Below are 21746 nucleotides of genomic sequence, written 5' to 3'. Positions count from 1 at the left end.
CCATTGTGTTTGAACTGACAAACGATTGGTGGCTTCAGCGAGGTGTGTCCCCCCCCCCCCCAGTTCCCTATCCCCCCCCCCAAAAAAGCTCAACAACTCTGAGCAATCTCCCCGTTTCCTTAATTTGAAGTCCCAAAGAATAGGGGTTGTCTTATACATGGGGGTGTTATACATGGGAAAATGTGGTATATTGAAGGTCAATTTGCTAAGAATTTACTATTTTCCAAGAAGCTAACCTAATAAATCATATATACTGTACTAATAGAGTTTTCAGTTATTTGAGTGATGCTCCATATTCAACACACAAAGGAGTATCAGAAAAATGAGTGAGAGTGAAATGCTGACTGGCCGGCAGGGGGGGGCGGGATAGGAAACTGGAGAGAGGGGAAGACGGTGGACAGGAATAGAGTGGCTGACATCCTGAACAGAGAGCACACCGCAACGCAACACTTTGTTGAAGGCCCCCTTGTAACAGATGACTTACCATTTGAATCTGCTGTCTGATGCGCTCCCTAGCAGCTCTGTCTTCAGCCTTTTCTCTGTTCCTTTCTTCCAGTATTCGCTTTGTAAGTTCTTCTTCTTGTTTCCTTTTGTACTCCAACATATCTTTTCCACTTTTTCTTCTTTCTACTTCTTTCTTGATTTCCTTCTGAGTGAAAAGAGAATACACCTTTCCTAAGCTTTTAAAGGGACGCAGGTGGCGCTGTGGGTTAAACCACAGAGCCTAGGGCTTGCGGATCAGAAGGTCGGCGGTTCGAATTCCCACGACGGGGTGAGCTCTCGTTGTTCAGTCCCTGCTCCTGCCCACCTAGCAGTTTGAAAGCACGTCAAGTGCAAGTAGATAAATAGGTACCGCTCCGGCGGGAAGGTAAACTGTGTTTCCATGTGCTGCTCTGGCTCGCCAGAAGCGGCTTAGTCATGCTGGCCACATGACCCGGAAGCTGTCTGCGGACAAACGCCGGCTCCCCTCAGCCTACAGAGCAAGATGAGCGTGCAACCCCAGAGTCATCCGCGACTGGACCTAATGGTCAGGGGTCCTTTTACCTTTACCTATCATATAAATACACAACTAATTTAAAATTTTCCTGAAAATTAGTTTAATAGAAAATTCCCAGACATTAAAAGAGAATGAAATTGCTGCTTTAGCCACCTCATAATTGTTATTCCAGCAAGCCTATCCCTATAATTAAGTATTATTTGGGGGGGTATTATGTATTATTGATTCTCATATTATTTTACTATTTTATTAAGCAGCTTATACGTTTTTCAAAATAAAAATAAAATGCAACATTATAAATTCAGTTACACTCTACCTGTTCTTCTTCTTTCTTTTTCTCTTCTCTTCTTTCTTCAAGTTTTTTTGTCACTCTAAATTTAGAAGAATACAAACACAAGGTGAAACTTTATTTCAGTGTGGGGAAGTGCACATCAAAATGTTATACATGACTCTGCCAAAAAACAAAACCAAACAAAACCACCCAAAACTGAAAGGCAGTATATTATACTACAGCAATTCTGCTTTCCAACAGCAGTTCTATTACCATTATTAATTTTACATTTATTAAATTTCTATACTGCCCTTTATCCAAAAACAACAGGGCAGTTTACAATATAAAAACACACAAATATGTATCATAATAACTAGCAAAAACAATAACTCAGTATTATCATTTATTAAATTTTCAGTTGCATAAAGTACTTCCTTGCCTGCACTGCCAAATACACAGGCCTGGCGAATTAACTTTAGCATGACAGAAAAGGGGTAAGAACTTTGCCATGAAGATGCATAGACTAGAAAACTGTGGGTAAAAAACAACACCCTCATTCTGTGCTGTTGCAAAGCTGGAGAAGGGTTGGCTGGCAGCAAATAACAAAGCATGAGAGCCTGTCATAGATCCAGAAGACGTTCTGCCAAAGAACAGGTTTCAAAAGGTGCTTAAAAAGATCTGGACTGTTTCGATGGGTAATTTAAACTGCATTGTAGCTCTGCACTACAGTTGAGAAGTGCAATCCAGATGACAGATCAGTGTAATTTTGCCCTCTCCTGTGCTTTTCACATTCTCTTGAAATGGCTTCTTCTCACACTATCTGCCTTTTAAGCCTTGGCTTGATGATTTGGCCCTTAAGTCAGACTCTAGAAATAATAAGTAATGATAAATGGTGGCAATCTCCTCTTGAATTGATGCAGTCTGATAGATATGGATGACACAGTTATTACAGGCAGTCTTGTGCTTGCCACACAGTCCCATCTTTTCTTTGTGTGTGTTTGTATATTGGAAAAACGAATGAGAGCGCATGCATGTGTGTGGCTGGCTGGCTCTGACCATGAAAACTGCCAGACAATCCTCAACTGCTTTCCCACTGCTGCATGCAGCCCTCAGGGCTCAAGGTTGCCCAGCCCTGCTTTCTAGAATAACCAGAAAGTCTGCAAAAAACATACCTTTCTACTTTGGCTGTAAGGTCATCTGTAGTCTGCGATTCCCCCCTTACATCACTTTCCACATTTGTCTGGTCCAAATTTACTTCACCTTAAGTAGTTTAGAAATAACAGGTAAGGGGAAAAAAGGAGAAGGGAAAGGGGAAAGTATCAACATTTTACCATCGTAAGCAATTGCTGTATGAACTCTTACAAAATATTGTTATCATGCCACTATGAATATTAATGATCCAAACTAGCTCACTATTTAGAATCAACAACATCTTCAGCTGCTTCTGCACAAAGTTGATATTCTGAATACTTCAACTTTGGATCCAGGTTCTTCACAACAGTTAAGCAATTAACATAGTTTCAGATATCCTTTGCCTAATTAATGCACTGAATTGCTCATTCTCAGCAAGGACAGTAGCGTACCTGACAGCACTACAACCTCCATTTTACCTTTACAACTGCAGATGAGAAAGAGCGTGGCAGGGATGAGCAGCAGTTATGGAGGGGAATGAAAAAGACTTAAAAGGTAGTAGCATAATGAGGCACACACAAAAATGGTAATCACTTAAAGGAGGTCTTTCCCATCCTTTACTTTTGAAAGACTACCATTTTAACTCCATATGTAAATACCAATCTTGAATGTAGGCAGCTACACATACTTACCAGCTGAGGATACACTTAGCCTTTCAGGCTGTGCTTCAGCAAGCTCAGCTGTTTGGGACTGAGAGTCCTCTGTGATGCCATTTAAAGATGAGGAACATGGCACAGAACTTTCCATTGCTTCATTTTTTAACGTGTGCATCTAAGGAAGAAAGAAGAGTAGATATCAGTAAATGGCTGTAATTCCAGAACATTTGATTTTTAAGCCATTTTCTAAATCAAAGTGAAAACAACTGCTAGGCTTCAAAGTACAAAACTGATGCTCATGTAGCCTAATCTACAAATAGTAAGCTTAAGAGTGCATTTTGTATGATACTAATACATGGTGAAAAGAGCAGAACCATGGCTGCATGGCTGTCAAAGGCCCTGTTTCACTGCAGGAAGAAAAAGCAACTATTATTTTATGGATGACTTCACTTTCAAGAGTAGTGTGTAGCTAAAGATCTCCTGAAATGAGTACAATAACCCTTCTATTGGCATATGGCAGAAGGAGAAGGAAGCAAAATATGTCATATATTACTATTTCTTAATGTGAGAACAAGTCGTTTTGTTTGCACTTTTTTTCTCTGATGTTGTTTTATATCTCCTGAAAATTGGTGTGTAGCATCTCTGTCCCCTCTTTTAGCAGTTGTAGAATGAGAAGAGAGTTCTATAACAAAATTCCAGACCACTTAACTATAGGTCACCAAGTCAAGGAGCCTTGAATATAACAATCAAATTAGTATATAATATTATCCCACAGGCAGAGGCTGAAGGCAAACTACTATCACAGGGGTTGATAAGGAAAGATACAACATTTAGAAAAAGATGCTTGAATAGCATATGTCCTGGTACACACTTAAGAGGCAGCTAGGATTAAATAAATAGCTTGGGTTACCACCTGGCCTAATCTTATGGAAAACTTAATCCAGATTACCAGTTTGTCAGTTTGCAGTAAAATAATCATCATAAAAGTGCCAGTGGGAGGTGTGAAGGGGACAATAGTTCTATGCCATGTCTCAAGACTAATTACAGTAGCACCTCGGCTTACATTACCCTCGGGTAACGTAAACTTTGGGTTGCAAAAGCGGCAAACCCGTGTTTCATTGTGCGCGCATGCGCAGATGCGCTCTACCACATTATGTGCATGCACAGAAGCGGTGCCTCCGGTTGCGGAAACCTTGGGATCCGACCAGAGCTCTGGAACGGATCCCACCCACAACCAGAGATACCACTGTATAGCCTGATCTTAAAGGGGCAAATGAGGGGAAACACATGTGACCTGACCTTTCTTGCTGCATTAAAAGAAGGGTGAGAAACAAGTACATTTCAGGAGTGATTTTTTTCCCCCCAATGATCAAGCCCATCAAGAAAAATGTCTTCTAGAAAAAGTCATTGGTACATAAAACTGGTTTAATTTAGCATAACTATAGCATGATTAAATATTCTTTCATCAAGCAAGAAAATATAGAATTCACAATTCTATAGGCATACTGACACAGTGACCTTTTCTGCCTGTAATCTATTCAACAGGAACAAGCTTTTAAACATTTATTTCACTATGCTGAAAAACCAGGTCGGTCACTATTTCTTACCTGCTTGACTTTATGAATTCTTGTAACAAGTTCCTCTGCAGAAACGCTGCCAGCGATCACTTCCAACGGGACTCCATTGTCTCCTATAAAGAAACTGGATGGAACACACACTACAGGATCTATGCAGCAATAGTAAAGGACAACATCTCAATTGTAAGGAAGGCAAAATAAAATTGGAAAATAAACATAAATGCAAATGGTTATAAGTTATTGCAAACAGCTGAGCAAAGCATATAGGGTGATATTGAACTAGTGCCCCTCAGTGAAATGGGGGAGACAATTTTTGGCAGTTTCCCCTTCTTTCCAAATACAGGGGCCTTCTGAAGCCAATTAGGGGTGTGTAGGGCTAGAGGAGGAAGAGGAGTAAATGAAAAGTGCCTGCCTTCCTGATCTGCCGACAGCAGCTTTTACCAGTGATGGGACACCAACTGGATGCCACCTATAGCAAACTGATGCTACTAGTACAGAAATATCTGAATTCCCCATGGAAAATTTAAGCGATACCAAGCCCATCACTTTTCTGCTGCCTCACCCCTCTTCTCCCAGCTCTAAAGAAATGTGTCATATTATCATGGAGACAGTTTGCATAAAATCTTTTGAATGAAAACTGAACACAAATTTGAAGGATCACTTCTAACCTCAAAACATAGACCTCTTTTGTTTTTAAGTGGCATCCTCTGTGAGCCACATCTTGAGATTCAATTAAATCACATGGGCAGTAGTTCATGGTCAAATATTGCTTTGGTCCTACCCTGATGGATCAGTAAAGATTTGTTCAGCCCAGCTCAGTTTTCCTAACAGCAGCCAGTCAAATACCTCTGGCACGCTCATAAGCAGGACCATGAAGAAAACAGCTTTTCCCGTGATTTGTCTCTGTCATTGGTAAGGTAAAGGTAAAGGGACCCCTGACCATTAGGTCCAGTCGTGACCGACTCTGGGGTTGCGGCGCTCATCTCGCTTTATTGGCCGAGGGAGCCGGCGTACAGCTTCAGGGTCATGTGGCCAGCATGACTAAGCCACTTCTGGCAAACCAGAACAGTGCACGGAAATGCCGTTTACCTTCCCGCTGGAGCAGTACCTATTTATCTACTTGCACTTTGACGTGCTTTCGAACTGCTAGGTTGGCAGGAGCTGGGACCGAGCAACGGGAACTCACCCCGTCGGAGGGGGTTCAAACCACCGACCTTCTGATCGGCAAGCCCTAGGGTCAGTGGTTTAACCCACAGCGCCACCTGCACTGTCATTGGTACTCAAAAGTAAATTGCCTCTGTACACCAAGGTTGTAGTAGATGCTATTCTACATGTCTTAAGTCTAATTGTTTTGGCATCAGCTAACATTCCACACACATAACATGTTTTGGTAGTGAAGCTCAAAAGTCAATAGCATGGTGGGCTTTTATTTGTTTTTCGTTACTCCTAAATTTACTGCAAATCAACTTGCTGTAATTAAAAATTGAAGAACTATCTTCAGTTTGGTCACACTGTTTTTCTGAAAAGGTCTCATGCCAGATAGTTATTCAATAAACCTTAGCCAAGATGGTTACAAGTAGAACAACCATCTCAATCATAGTGCTGTTTCATGCAACCTGTTTTCTTCATGGAACAGCACCCTCAAAGTCCCAGTTTTTCAGTATACACCATATCACTATATAAACAATTAAGAAAAGCCCAGGATGAAAAACCAGAGATAAACCCCCAGTGAGGAGAGCCAGAAATGACTATGGCTTTGATGCCTCTCTGTTGAGAACAGTAATACTAAATTATTACCTATTATTATTATTTACAATATTAGGAAGTGGAGGCGAGATATACAAGGGGTGTTTCACTTTCACCTACTTAGGCTTAGTAACCAGTTACAGTAACCAGGAAACTGAAAGGGTTCAGGAAAAGGTGGGTTTGAAGATGGGTTTAGATGGAGTAAGAAAGGTGGCATCACACAGGTATTCCTGAAGGAAGTTCCAAGCATATGGAGCAGTAAAGGAGAACAGACAGAATCTCCTGAGGGAGGAGATCCTGTAGTTTGCACCATACAATAACGAAGCCCATAAATGAACATCTGAGTGTGAAATGATTCAATTTATTATATTTTGTTCAAGGATACAGATTTGGGAGAACTGCAGGCAGGCTTCACTGTGTAAAAAAAAATATCAAGTTTAGACAATCACACTAATAATATGAAATGTCATAAAATAATCAGTTACATTGTTATTGTATATCTCTGACTGTTTAAAAGCCTTGTAGGATCACAACAAATTAATTTTTATTTCTCTGAAACACTACACTGAAATTAACTTACATAAAACAGTATGCAGATTATACAATGGCTCAGTTCATATGTAATGTTATGCTAAACCATGGCTTAGCACAACTTATGGGCTCCAGGAAAGGAGATCATGGCTGCTTTATTCCTTCTCCAGTCCTGTGAGTTAAGCCAGGCATAGGCAAACTCGGCCCTCCAGATGTTTTGAGACTACAATTCCCATCATCCCTGACCACTGGTCCTGTTGTTAGCTAGGGATGATGGGATCTGTAGTCCCAAAACATCTGGAGGGCCAAGTTTGCCTATGCCTGAGTTAAGCCATGGTTTGGTTTTGGTGTCATCTGAACATGGGTTCATGGTTTGTCTCCTCCACACTTTAAAGTCCTCCTGAAAGTATTATGGCTTTTAATTTTCATAGTGAAAAGTATCAGTTGGATCTTATTTTAATGGAGAATGGAGTAGTACAAATATAACAAGAATAAAGTAAACTATTCAGTAAAATATACACTTAGTGTCTAGTTGGATAACAATATTCCACACACATACCAATTGAATTCCCTTCTAAAATAACTACATATTGATTATACTGAGGTCTCTTTAAAAGTAAATTACTACTAACAACAAAAACAACAGTAAAAGAAGTTGCCAAACCTTTGGGTATCTATTTTAATAGCTACAAAGCCATCTGTTGCTGCCTCAGTCACTTTCTCATTCTCCCAGCTGGCAGCCATCTCTATGGACTGTTCATCATCCCCTGCGAAAAACAAGAAGTCTTCTTCACAGATGCAAATATAGATTAATTACAGATTACAGCATACTAGAAATGCAATGTTTATAACTTTAGGGCAAGGATGATCACACAACTACAGAGTTGGGATAGACCCAAAGATAGTATAACCCACTTACCAGATGCCAACGGCTCAGCTTTAAAAAAAGACTCTAGACCCAAAAGTGTCACAAACAGACAGCAGGTGCAAGATATGCACAACCAGCAGCTCCAGATGACCCAAACAAGAAAGACAAGTGACATATAATTATGTAAAGGGGGTGCAACATCAACATGCAGTGCTCCACAAAACAAGGGTCTCTCACAGTTTGGTGTTCATTTAAAACATTTTCAGATCATGTGATCAAAAGATTGTGTTAGAAATATGACTGATAATTACATCAGGAGGTGCAATAGATCAACTTGTATTTGTTATTTTATTAATTTACATATGAAAAAATTATAACTATTCTGTTTGCAACTAACTCATTATGTTCCAGCAAATAAATCTTTCACCACTCTCTAAAAGGCTAATAGCTAGTAATTATTTTATAATCTGTCAATCCTATGATTTTTAAAGGACAACAAAGTGGCCAAACAATGCACCAGCTAGAAAACTGTAACATTTTAGAAGCAATTTAATGGATAATTTCTGCCTTTGAAACACTTATTCATATAGCAATATAAAAGCAAAGTAACAATTTTTAACAGAACAAAGCTATAACAACCCATATAGAAAGCCTGCTGACAATTTGCAATGTTCCCTCTAATGAAATTAGGCATGAAGTGTTCATTTATATTTTCATCTATGATAATTCACAATTTCAGCAACTGAAAGAGGGCAGAATTTGAAAGAGAATAATTATTGCCAGTTCAAAGGAGCAAGGGAACTATTAGTGGCTCTTCATAAGTGAAGTAATCAAATATAAGTTAAGTGGTCTGGAAGAGTCTTCTATATACCTTCATTCACCTACTATCTTAAATCTAAACCCATTTGTTACTGATGTAATGTTTCTCTCTGTCTGAGATCCTAATGCATCAGCCAGACTATATCCTAAAAGTTCAAGCTACCAATGTTATACACAGCAATTCCTCCTACTACCAGCAATATGATCTATGCATGAGATTACTCCTGTACTTCAGATACACACACACATATATATATTAGCTTTCAGCCTGGGCTTTTCCTGGCCCATAAGATTAGACCCTATTTTTGTTTGTTTGAATTCCCTGAATTTGTGTTTTTATATATTTTACACAAATCTGGAGTGGATTCCCTAAGGTGGTTGGATGGCATTTTGTACGCCTCCTTCCAGCAACTCCTGCAGATAAACTGGTGCCAAACATATTGCCCTGCTTTCCTTTAGATCACATCAGCACAGCCAAGAGGGGGGGTCTTGTCATCTGGGCAGCCCAGGTCCCCCATACATACTCCCAGGCTTGCGTGCTGGGTGCTATGTTAGCAGCACTTTGGTGCTGCTAACATAGCAGTTTGACTTTACCCCTGGAGACGAACTCCATTGTCTCCCGAGACAGAGGGATGCCAACAACTTTACTGTAATGTGAAGTGTTTGAAGCAGCGCCTGCATCTGGGTGAAACATTACTTAACTCTTGTTCTCCCCTTCTATTTATAACTTAAGATACTATCAGTTTAAAAATGATAATTTCTGAGGGAAACCTTCTATACACTTCAGGGCCCTTCTTCCTTTATTTTCATGGTGGGGGTTCTTTCCTGCACTGTTTAGCCATTAGCATACATGAGAAGTGGGGGGTATGCAGGAAGAGCCCATGAGTAGGTGCAGTGTGGACCCTGCCCATGGTATCTGCTGCTTTTATCTGCTGCTTTTCACTTCTGTAGTTGAAGAAACATTATTACATTCAAACATTCAAAGCTTCCCTAAACAGGGCTGCCTTTAGATGGCTTCTAAAAGTTTGGTAGTTATTTTTCTCTTTGACACCTGGTGGGAGGGCGTTCCACAGGGCGGGCGCCAGTACCGAGAAGGCCCTCTGCCTGGTTTATTACTGTTGTTAACCCACTTGCTTTCCACTTGACTTCTGAGTAGCATCAGAGATGGACTAGCATCAATAGTGATATCTCATCACTATTTAATACCTACAGAGCTTTACAACAGAAAAGTCCACCATATTTTCTGTGCATATACCGATACTTAGTAAAGTACAGTAGTCTGAGAAAGGGAAGTTTACATTTTTTTCAAATGATCTTGTCAATAGGTTAACTTGTATAATTAAACTATGCTTAAGAACAACTCTGCAGTATTGACAGAGGCAGGCACACATAGAAAATAGCTGAGCTGCGCCAATTGCTAGCACAGCTATAATCTGTGTACTCCAGAATCACTTCCCTAGAGAGAACATGGAAAGAAAAATAAAGAGCTCAAGTGTGGTGATTTCCCACAAGGATATTCATCATGCGATGTAAAATGCAGCAGACATGCAAGAAACATACCATGCACAAGCTGAGTACTGTTAATTTACAAAATGCTATATAACTGACTTTGCAAAATTTCAATGCTTTTAAGCAATCATTCCATTGTGCCACAATCAATTCTAACAGTTCTGCACTCTTCTAGCTGTTCATGAGTTTTCATCAGTTTGATGATACTGTTTTTGCTTAAGACTGCGGGGCCTGACCATTCTAGTAATTTTCACTTCAAAGATGGCTGCAAAATTTCAGTATTTTAGCCCAGGGATGAGGGAAACTGCAGCCACAAAAATATTGCTGGACTACAGCATCCCTGACCACTGGCTATGCTGGGTGGGCTGATTGTTTTAGCCCAGGGATGTCCAACCAGTAGATTGCAACCTACCGGTAGATCCCTGACTGATCCTGGTAGATCACAGGATCCTTATTGTGTACAAAAAGTTATGGGGGGAAAGCTAAAAAAACCAACTCTGTGCAATCCTCCCACAAAAAGCTCAACAATTCTGGGCACTTTCCTCCTAAAGAGAGCTTAACAACTCTGGGCAACCCACCCACCCTCCTCCTCCAATGACAATCACTGCAAGTTTTTTTATACTGGGAGTAGTTCACAGTCTCTTGTTGGACATGCCTGTTTCAGCCTATCCAGTGTTGTGTTAAAATTTGGAAATACTTCAGATCATTAAATTGACACGGATGACTTCAATTCTTTTGAATTATTTACTATATTTATATCCTACCCTCTCTCTAAGCAGCTTTTTGGTGTATCCAAAAAAGCCAACTTTAGGCAGTAAGTCAAACAGTCACCATTTCCAGTTATGGACAATTTTCCAGAGCTGTAGAGCAACTTATATCAGTCTACCAACCACAATATACATAAAATTACTATCACTATTCAGAACAAAACTGGATGCCACACATTTCCACATTCCTGAAAACCCATTTACTAGAAATGTATTGGTAATAATTTTGCTGCATAGTGTCCAGGAGCTGTCAACAATTGTTTCACAGATGCAGAAAAATATTTCATTCTTTCCTGTTGCCTTGTCAATTAAGATACATCAAATACCCTAAAACAGTGAGATTTCAAAATATGTGTGCATATCCTGAAGCTCCACCATTCTATGAAATGCAGGCCGTCTCTGTATCAATTTTTAGTGCAACATGAACAACATGACTTCCACTACCTATCTCGAAGGGTGCACCCAGAATACTTTCTAATCCTGTGTCACAAGTGGAATGATTGCATACTATAGTGCAAATGAGGAAAGGATATAGGGTTGCATCCAACTATGTAGCTGTAAGCATGGAACAACTTTCGCAAGCACAATGGAACTCTGCCTCCCTTTTCTGCCCTAGGGTTTCTCCAATCCTCTAGATCAGATTTTGAGATGATATGAAGGGTGTGGAAATCATTCTGTGCATCCAGTAATTTAGTTGGATAAAACTCTTAGTGCTCTTACAATAAATAAAATTAATGCAGACTGCAGATTCTAGTGCATTCTATTTTAACATCTGTATATGGTACACTAAACAGTTTAACAATCAATTATTTTGGATTCTAGAATAACAATGGCATGTGCAGGCAGATATTTTGCACACTATAATAGAAGAAAATTAATTTTTTATCAGAAGTGTCAAATATACTGGAGGGAAAAAATCCTGGCATGGACAAATGTAACAAGTGAACACCTAACATCCTATCTTAGCTAACCTAGCTTCCTGTATGCTTGTTAGTAGATCTGAGGCTACTCTGTAAACTACCAATAAGCTCTCTAGTGTTACTTAACTAGCAGAATTCTCCCAAATGATTAACACACTGGACAGGATATTCTAAACTAAAGCACTTCCTTGTCCCTTCTATTTCAGTGGGAAATCTAAAAGTTCATGCACACTGGCAATAAATCTGCAAGGCCTTAATAGTTATCTGTAGTCTAGTTACTTTAAGCATATGTATTTTAAATATTATTACTATTCATGTGGGAATATTAAGAAAACAGAACTGCATCCAAAATACATAGCATACAGCTGAAAGGCAGACAAATTAGGCACATTCTGAGGCATTTACATGATCAGATGCCAGATTTTTCCAGTTATGGTAAAAGTACTTTCAGAACTTATGACTACACATATATTTAGGAAGGATGGGAGGAAAGAGAGGTAACAAGAGAAATTAGATACATAAAAGTATTTGTGGCAATTCCAAAAAAGGTGACAGCAGGAACGTAAGTGGAAGTTTGCATGGCACAGGCAAAAAGTTACCCTTTATAATTTGCCCTGAGTCTTAAGAAAAAAAGTGGCAATAGGGACATGGCAACGACAGTATCAAAGGTATTATGGGTCATTTTTGAGAAAATGTGAGGTAATTGTGGGAATGACAGCCCATTATTGTCCTTTACTATCTTCCTGAAGACAGGTCTCCAGTTGAAGAATCGTGACAACTATTTACATTGTGGGGAAGAAGTCATACCAGAATCCACAGAAAACCAGTTTAATGAAAAGTATATTGTGACAATAATCTCTAGGGTTTGATGCACTGGTGCAGCACTTCTAATTCCCATAGCCTACATGCACTGGAGACAGGGCTTTTAAAGGTGGTGTCCTGGAAGAAATGTTATGTGACTTTCCCACAGGAACTTCTAGTTGTGTGCTACAGCACCAAACCAAAATGTGATGACCTGAACCCAACATATTCAAACATGGATAAACTTTAAACCAACAAGTCCTCCCAGAAACTATATGTAGGATACATGGCACTAGCGTAAGTCGTAAAGCACAAATGGTGACATTGTGGCCCTCCAGATGCTGTCAGGCTACAACTCCCATCACACCAACTTCCAACAACATAGGAAGTGCTACAGATACCCCTTCCAGGGTGTAAAAACGCATGATGCAGCCAGCTTGCTGAAGCTAAGCATGTTTCGATTCAGTCAGTCCTTTCATACATGTACGCTGCCTTGGGTTCCATGAAGGAAGAAAGCAATGCACATTAAAAATTCCTTCTTATCCTACGCAATGAAGGCATTTTATTTCCTGCTCAGCATGACACAGCAAGCACTGCCCCCATATAGGTCACAAGACAGGAGAGAGCACCAAATCAGTACCAAGCTCCAGGGCACACATATGGCTGCTATGGATACACTAGAATAAGAGCAAGCAAGAAGCATTAGGCTGGGCGTACAAGAATTAAAGCGGGGGGGGGGGGGGGAGAGAGAGAAGGAAGCACAAGACCTTACTGAAGGAAGCATTTAGCAATGGCTTTTTTTACAAGTACTGAGCTAGGGAGGCCTGTTCTGTAACAAGTACTGGAAGGAAGGGTGATTAGAGTGATTACAGGACACGGGGATGTTTCCACTAAATCGCCAGTCCCCTTCCACGCACCAGGACACGCGTAACAGAGAATTTGAAAGGTCAGAAGAGGCCGCGGGGGTCATCTAGTCCAACCCCCCGCAATGCAGGAATCTTTTGGCCCAACGTGGGGCTCAAAACCAAAAATCCTGGGATTATAAGTCTTCACGCTCTGTCGACTGAGTTATTTGCACACGAGTGCGCTCACGTAGGTATTTCCAGATAGACGCGGGCGCTCCTCATAACAACAACAATTTTTTATTTATACCCAGCCCATCTGGCTGGGTTTCCCCTCTTCTCCGCTACCCCCCAATCCTTCAAGAAGACACCTCCCCCCTTTTTTTCGTTAAAGGGGAAAACCGGCTGAACGGGCGAGCTCGGGTGCTTCTAAGCAAAAGCCCCTCTCCTCTTCCCAAATTTGCTGGGCAGTCGCGAGGGCGAGGCGTCGGACCCAAAGGCCCCGCGGAGGGTGGGATGAGGCCCCTCCGTACGTTCAAGAGGCCTCTTCATAGGCGGAGGGAGCTCGCCTGAGGCTAGGCGGGGAGGGGAGGGAAAGAAGCCCGAGAAGAGAGGCACAGAGGCAGCCGAAACCTCCCCCGCCCATCCTCACGTTACGGAAACACGGGGGTGGGCCCGTACCTCTCACAAACACCACGAAGACGGCGCTGCGCTGTTTGGCGGCGGCAATGGCGGCCGGGATGGTGCCAGGGAACCACAGCATAATGGCGGCGGCGGCGGCGGACCGTCGGGCCTGGGCTTATTATGCACAAGCGCTCGCCCCCGCTGCCTGCCCCTCCGCGGCCTCCCCAGCGGTCCGTTTGCCTCGATGCGGAGCGCGCATGCGCGTCACAAACGTCAGCCTCGCTTCGGACGCGATTGCGTCGCGCTTCGCTGCACCCACTACGCCGTCTCTCTCTCTCTTTCCGCCCACTGAGATCCGCTTCCTGGATTCCCCCGCCCGAGGTGGGGGAAAAACATTGAAGGGCGCATGCGCCTTAATAATGATAAAAAATCCCACCCACCACCAATCATCATCCTCACAACACCAAAGAGGAAGCGTTTGTGGCAGTAGGGCACGCTTAGATTCGGGAGGTAAACTGGGCTGCGATTCGCGCCTGTAGATTCCGCGGCGGGGTTTTTTTCGTTTGTTTTAGGCGGCGGCTCAGCAGCAGCCGATTCGCGAGGGAGTGACGACGGGAGCGGCGCTTTGGGGTGGGGACAGCAGCAAAAATGAGGGCATGAACGGGAAAACTGCCAAAAATCTTTATTTTGTAGGCGAGGTACTCAAAACTGCACCGTAGTATTGGCTGAAAAGTGAACGTGTCAAATAAAAACCACTTGATTTTTATGCAACACTGAATGATTTGATTTGCTAATACGAACCAAGCACAAATCAAGTGGCAGCTATTTAAACCTACTCCTAAGTCCTATGGGAGAAAGGCTCATCTCCAAGCCTATCTGTTGCAAGATGTAGGGTTTGTTTATACAGTATACCTATTTAAAAAATAGAACTAAGATCTGGAAAGTTACAAACGTTTTAAACAAAGCAGACTTTATGGGCTTTGCTTCTCACAAGAAAAAATACTTAAAACATTCCACTGATTTTCATACAAGTGTGGTAGCCAAAAATGTTCCTACAAAGGCCTTTTGGTATCTCTAGAATTTAGCTGCTTTTTATGATTACAGCTGCCTTTTTATTGAAATTGTAAATGCATCTGGACAGGTAGGATAAAACTTCTAAACAATTAAGTACTCATCTCACCAACAAACTTACTAGTTTCCTAATACAGTATCAAAGGCTGCAACACTCTTGTTTTTGGGGTGTGAGAGGAACTTAGGCCTTACAGAGCTTAAGAGTATTTGCTTTTGAGTAAACATGTATAAAGATTGAGCTGCACTCGTTGCTTTTTATGTAGCTGTTTTTTCCAGACACTAAAAACTCAAGTAAAGGCAGATGGCAGTCTAATGAGATAGGTACAGTGGCTTCTTGTGTCCTTGAGGCATTTTAGTAGTTATACTAATAGTGAAAACCAGGCACAAGACCAATCTTGGCTCTAATAAATGAGTTTGCCACTGTATTTGCGAGTGACAACTCAAACAAAAACATGCTATTGGCAGACCAGCTGTCTGGAAGATACAACCCATAATGCAACACCTGCACTTTTAAGTAGGCTAAAAATGCTGGCTGCCAATCTAAAAAATATAGCGTGCTAACTCTGTATTAAAATGCTTTGTTATACTTTGAGGAAATGGCATTAATAGGCAGTATGCACTAAGAACCTGCCTCAACAATAAGTCCTTAATATGAGTTTAAGGACAACACTATCTCCTGAATATGATATTTTCTCAGTACTTAGCCACCTAATATAAATTTCTGCCAATCTATTATCTGAATCGACAATCCGAACAATTTTCTCCTCATAACTCCACTTGTATGGGCTAATCTTGTGTAGCAGCAATGGCCGCTGGACTACAGCTCCCTTGATCCGACTATTGGTCATGCTGGCTGCAGCTAATAGGAGTTATAAATACATCTGGAAGGCACTAATTTCACCACCCATCGTACAGAATAAAATGGCTAACTGATGCACTGTGGTTGCATTTGGCTGGGCAGCTTATCATTTTACTGCTAACAATTAAATCCTACTTTCTATTTAGCAGTTTGTAACTCGTTCCTCATCAGTCTTCCACCCAGGCAGTTTCCCGGACCAAATCGACTGTAGCCAAGGTTGTACTGCCGTTTTGTATGCCATAAAAGTGGATTTGACAACTTTTTTTGTTCAGCACCATATTCCACCGTTTATCTCCATGATTCATTTAATGCCACTGTGATTTCAGGAGGAGGAAGAGTAGTGTGGAACAGAGAAACTATCAGAAAGTGGAATTAGTCGAAGAGATGCTGATTACAACAAAGGTTTTTACATTAAAGCTGTAAACCCACCATAGATTATCCCACTAAACTTAATGTACAGTCATACCTCATGTTACGTTTGCTTCATGTTACGTTCTTTCAGGTTACGTCCAGCAGCGACCCGGAAGTACCGGAAAGGGTTACTTCCGGGTTTCGTCACTCGCGCATGCACAGAAGGGCTAAATCGCGTTTCGCGCATAAACCCCAAATCGTTCTGCGCACCTGCAGATATGGCACTTCAGGTTGCACTCTTTTCATGTTGCAAACGGGCCTCCGGAACGGATGCCATTCGCAACCAGAGGTACCACTGTAATTTAGTTCCAAGTAATTGTGCACAGAATGTGCATTGTATGACTTTGCTGCTAAGATCTTACTTTCGCTATTTATGGCCAGAACTAATTCAATTTAATTGAAGTCTCACCTTATGCTGAAGTCCAGTCCAGTACCCTCCACTGCTTAAGGATGCCTGCTATCTACAACTGCCTTATGTGATAAATATGAAATATGTTCATTTCTTTCAAGCTCACAAAAAAAGTACACCGGAAAACTTGTACTTGTAAACATTTATTTTTTTTCCAAACTGAAGAAAGGCTTGCATCAGCACACATTGTACAGCCTTGCAAATTATACAGAAATTGAAAAGGTGTCTCCTTTATATGTGCAATGAATCATTTGATGTCCAGTGATCCTCTACAAATGATGAAAAAACATATTTAAACCACTTAAGAAGTTTCCAGCACTTATCAAATGCGATTACTCTTACAGTAAAAAAAGAAAAGAAAACTATATCAATGGGAACACAATTAAAGTGCAAACTTTTTTTTTACTTTTTTGCCATTTGGGGGAGTCACATTTAATTTCCTCACTGTGTATTAAAAACTAATGGGCTCCAGTTAAAAATTTTCTGCAGTGTTTCCCCCCTTTTAATACTTATCCTGATGGAACAGAAGCAAGCTGCTCAGGAATATAATTTATTGGCAGTTAAAGGTTCACATCTCTAAAGTAAATCTTGAAACGGCAGGACTGGAGAAGGTCTTCAGTAGTTATTGTTGGATTCCATTACCCTTGGAAGAGGAACAGAGGGGGAGAGAAATATGCTACCTTCCTTGCCCTTTGGCATACTGGGCTAGAAACACAGTGAAATTCCTTAGGAGCGCTTCTCTTTCCCTCCCTCCCCCAGATCACTGCCCTTAAACTGATAGAAGTGTGCTGGCTGTGTGCAAAGGGATTACAAAATACACGTAAGAATATGGTTTTTCCTTATGAACAAAAGTTCGCTGTACAACAGAGCTTTGGATCTGATACAAGAATTCAGAAATATAAAACGAAACTACTACAAAAGGGGTGTTTTCAACAGCATTCTTCAGAGAAGGCTGCCTGTCCGTTTCACATCACAGCAGTATTTTACTTTGTTGTTGATGATTTAAATTGCGTGTTTATTTCTGCATCTTCTCCTGGATCACTGGGCTTATTTTCTTCAAAGGCTTTACTGTCACATGACATCCAAGGAGTCTTTTATGAAGACAACAAAAACCCATAAACATCAAGCCAATCAAGTAGAGGAGATAAGGACATGGAAGTGATAAAGGCTGAATGTTCAATGACGTGGCTGTTACTGAGAACTAGCCCTTTCCAGAATGTGAAAGTCGTAGTGCTTCTTGCTTGTTCTCAGCCTAAACTTGTTCAGTGAATTACTTTGTTTCTTCAATGCATTTTGGGCTGCAGACATGGTTGGAAACGTTGCTAGAACCGTGTACGTAGATGCCAAGTCACTAAGTTTGGAAGGTTCAGCGTTCACATTACCATCTCCACTACCACAGTAGTGATGGTGTTGCTGCTGTTGCACCTGTAGGAACTGGGGATCCCGTAGCCACCGAATCTTGGCACCAACTTTAAGAAGTTCCACAAATAATTTTTCAGCTTCTGCACGAGTAATTCCTTCTGGCAGTTCAGTAATTTCTAAGACTTTTCCTACAACTGAGGGGTGGAAAAAGACATGCAGGATTAAAAATGGCTTGCTTTGTAATGGCTATGGTATCCAGATTCAGACCCACCAACAAGTTTTTGTGCTTGGCTGGCAATCAACCCAGTTCCTTGAACTAAAAATTAAATAATGCCCATTGTTATCAAGAAGAGACAAATGAGACATCAATAGCTGTGCAGAAGCTATTTAAAAAAACTTACTGAATGGAAAGGTGCAGCATATGGACATGAAATGACAAGGGCCACCACACCCTCTCAATACCTAGAGATAAGGTAATCTGTTAACTGCCAAGTTTTCTACATGGCCTGAGGCTACTAATGTCAAGATCAGTGTATCCAGTGGTGATTGTCCTTAGGCAGGAGGGAATCAATTCGTGGGACTCTCTGAAGCAGATTTAGGAGGGGTGATGGGAGGATCCCTGAAATGTCTCCTTCCCTTTTCTACTGACAGATTCCCTTCTGAAAGCCCACTGCCATATTTAGAGATTACCCAGTAAGTTTGCTGCATTTTTCGCTCTATAGGACGCACCGGACCATAGGACGCACCAGATCATAGGAGGGAGAGAACAGGGGGGGAAAAAATTCCCCTTGTTCTCCCCCTCTAAAACAAGGTGCGTTCTCTGCGTTCACCCGAAGCCTCCGGAGCCCAGCAGGAGTTCCCGGGGAGCAGCACAGAGGTGGCGCACCGCCTTCCCACTGCCCCACAGCTTGTGGGGCTGGCAGTGGGGGGAAGCGCTGCTTTCCCCCACCGCCAGCCTCCAAACCAGGTCGGGGAGCAGCGCAGAAGCGGTGCGCCGCCTTCCCGCTGCCCCCCGAACTTGTGGGGCTGGCGGTGGGGGGAAGCGCTGCAGCCCTGCGGAGGCTTTGCGCAGCTAACCCCAAGCTAAAACAGCGAGACGGAGCGCTGTGCAGTGCTCCGTCTCCCTGTTCTGGCTTTGGGCTTAGCCGCACAGCCTGCATTCGCTCTATAGGACTCACACACATTTCCCCTTAATTTTTGGAGAGGAAAAAGTGTGTCCTATAGAGCGAAAAATACGGTAAGTGGCTATGGGTTTCAGTAAGTAGTAGCAGTAGTAGTCACCAACTTCAAAAAAACTGATGCTTCTAAATCTGCTATTTTGTAACAAATTGAATGTGAGAACCAGCATTTCCAGCAGGTACCCAAGTTATAATATTTGGCTTTCCCCTCTCATGGCAGGAACCCTACAGGTAAAGACACACACACACACACACACACACACACACACACACACACACCTCGATCTGCTGGAACAGAAATGTCCAACTCGCCTTTGTGATTCTTGCAAGAGTCTTTCACAAACTCTGTCTCCGTTACAGGTACCTTTTTTAAAAAAGCTCTCCAATGAGATTTATACACATTCCAGATATGGCAGCAGTTTCAAAACCAAAAACATTCTCTGGCTCTTCATCACAGAGAGGGGCACATGTACAAAACATACTATGCAATATCAGCTTAAGATCATGAATGTGATCATGGTGATAGGGAAATAGCAGTAGCTCGCACAATCCGAGCACAGATGCAAAGCACTTTGGACAGGTAACCTATCGCACCTCTTATTGCTGTGGCATATTCTGAATCCATCTCCAGACGACATTTAGACCTAGAGAGCTGTGATAGAATGGTAAGAGGCATAATATACCTTCCTATTAGTTCAGCTGCATCGAAGTTACAATAAGTCACATACCTGGTTCTCCTGCACCAAGGTCTGTTGAGGCAGCCTTTTTGGCTGGCTTTCTTCCTCGGTTCCCATGTCTGCTTCCAGGCTGACACTACCAGGGAGAAGGGTCAGACATACACAAAGAATGATCAGAGGTTAAATTTTACCTCCCACAAGGGATGGAGGGTGTGACACAATCCATCTAAGTGGCACAAATGGTAAACTACTGCTTCCTTTTCTTGAAAATGTTTTACTTGGCAATAGGTGCAGTGCTGTGCCATTTGAACCCATGAAGTGGCACATCTCTCACACTGACAAAAATTACTTGCACTCCAGAAGAACTCGAATAATTGCATTGGAGCAATTGGTCAATGAACCCTCTTTGAGATCCAAACAGCACAGTGCACCTCTACACTCTGCAAGATGGCAGTAGTTCTAGGTGAAGCCTAGATTCTTACTACCCCCAAACCTGTCTTTAACCTGGATTTCAACTTAAGACACAGAGGGCAAACATATACAGAAATCTGTAACAGTATGCAGCTTCATTTTGACAATGGACATTTTTGTCTAGCCTAATTTGTAATGAAACTATCTTGGTTCTCCCCACCTCAAACTGGAGCATCACTTATGCATGTTTTTTATTTCAAAATAGCTGCTCCTACTTTTTACGAAACGTCAACAATTCCTTTTTTTTAGGAAAGCGGGTAATCTCTCTTTCCCATTTATAAAATGAACCTGACTTACAAACAAGTGACATCCAAATTATTGGGCTGTTTCCTACTGTTCCCTACCTGTGGACCTGCTACATGCCCATGTAGCAGAGCTGGAGGATTGTACTGCAACGGCTGACCAAGTAAGGGATATCTGGCATCTCCTGAAGAAGACATAGAAATAAACTTAGGTTTCAGATTGTTCAATCAATTCTAAATAATTCTAAACCATAATTCTAAACAAATGCAATTAACTGTTTCTGTGCAATGGTATCGATATTCCAAGTCAATGAAACTGCACTGACAGCAGTTAATTAGGATGAAGTCAATTCCAAATTCATGGGAAGTCAACATGCCTTAGGAGAAACATTAAAATTCGACTCTCCAAGTGAATAAAAAAAAGTAAAAAATGTAATCAAGTTCTTACCTTGTCCAGGAACAAAAGGTCTAGAGAATGGGGGCACAAGAGGAAGAGGTGTTAACGTGGGACGGATGTTCTTTATGTTTGACAGCTGACTTGGCGCTGGCGACTGGGCTGGAGAGGTGACAGGACTACCTATTTGTGGACTATGCTGCAACTTTAAAACAAAACAAAAAAGGAAAGAGAACATTATGCCTGAGTTTACGAGAATAGATGAAAGCAACCCTTTCAAGTTTGTTTGGTGGGGGGCGGGGGCCCTTGTGAATATCAGTTTCATAGACTGCAAGTGAACTGTGAATTTGTGCATTTTGAAATCTTCTCATTTCCCATTTCATATAAAGAGATGATTCTCTGTTATGCAGCTATGATGCATAAAATCACAAGCCCATTACAAAGTTGTTACTACTTCTGTGACTAGCAAGATGCTTAAATGCAGGAAACAATACTCTACCCCTCTTCCTAGACATGTAAAGTCAGGAAACCTTTTGGGGATACCATTTGAAGGACAGACTGTGCCCCATACTAGTGTGCTGTTCCTTTTGCTGCAGCACTAGGCCAGCCAATA

General features: G+C 41.7%; 2 protein-coding genes across 9 annotated transcripts in view; both read right to left on the bottom strand.

Annotated features, from left to right (window-relative positions):
- Window positions 1–1298: 1298 nt before the first annotated feature.
- Window positions 1299–14396, bottom strand: UBXN4 (UBX domain protein 4). Its single transcript, XM_028744954.2, has 7 exons — window positions 14117–14396; window positions 7574–7676; window positions 6764–6792; window positions 4663–4781; window positions 3092–3230; window positions 2441–2528; window positions 1299–1368 (listed from the first exon to the last, which is right to left on the bottom strand). The coding sequence occupies exons 1-7, from the start codon at window positions 14196–14198 to the stop codon at window positions 1299–1301; spliced, it is 630 nt and encodes a 209-aa protein (XP_028600787.2). The 5' UTR covers window positions 14199–14396.
- A 2540-nt stretch (window positions 14397–16936) lies between these two features.
- R3HDM1 (R3H domain containing 1) overlaps window positions 16937–21746 on the bottom strand; it is a 47362-nt gene continuing 42552 nt past the window's right edge. For all 8 annotated transcript variants that reach the window (XM_028744829.2, XM_028744861.2, XM_028744878.2 and 5 more), the window contains 4 exons: window positions 21188–21338; window positions 20842–20924; window positions 20078–20162; window positions 16937–18365 (listed from right to left, as the gene is read on the bottom strand). In XM_028744829.2, the coding sequence (XP_028600662.2) occupies window positions 18001–18365; window positions 20078–20162; window positions 20842–20924; window positions 21188–21338 (684 nt within the window). In that variant the 3' untranslated portion in view covers window positions 16937–18000. The remainder of the gene's footprint in view (window positions 18366–20077; window positions 20163–20841; window positions 20925–21187; window positions 21339–21746) is intronic.

This window comes from Podarcis muralis, chromosome 1 (genome assembly GCF_964188315.1).
Source record: "Podarcis muralis chromosome 1, rPodMur119.hap1.1, whole genome shotgun sequence".
NCBI classification, from domain to species: domain Eukaryota; kingdom Metazoa; phylum Chordata; class Lepidosauria; order Squamata; family Lacertidae; genus Podarcis; species Podarcis muralis.
This window is presented reverse-complemented; position numbering and strand designations above follow the sequence as displayed.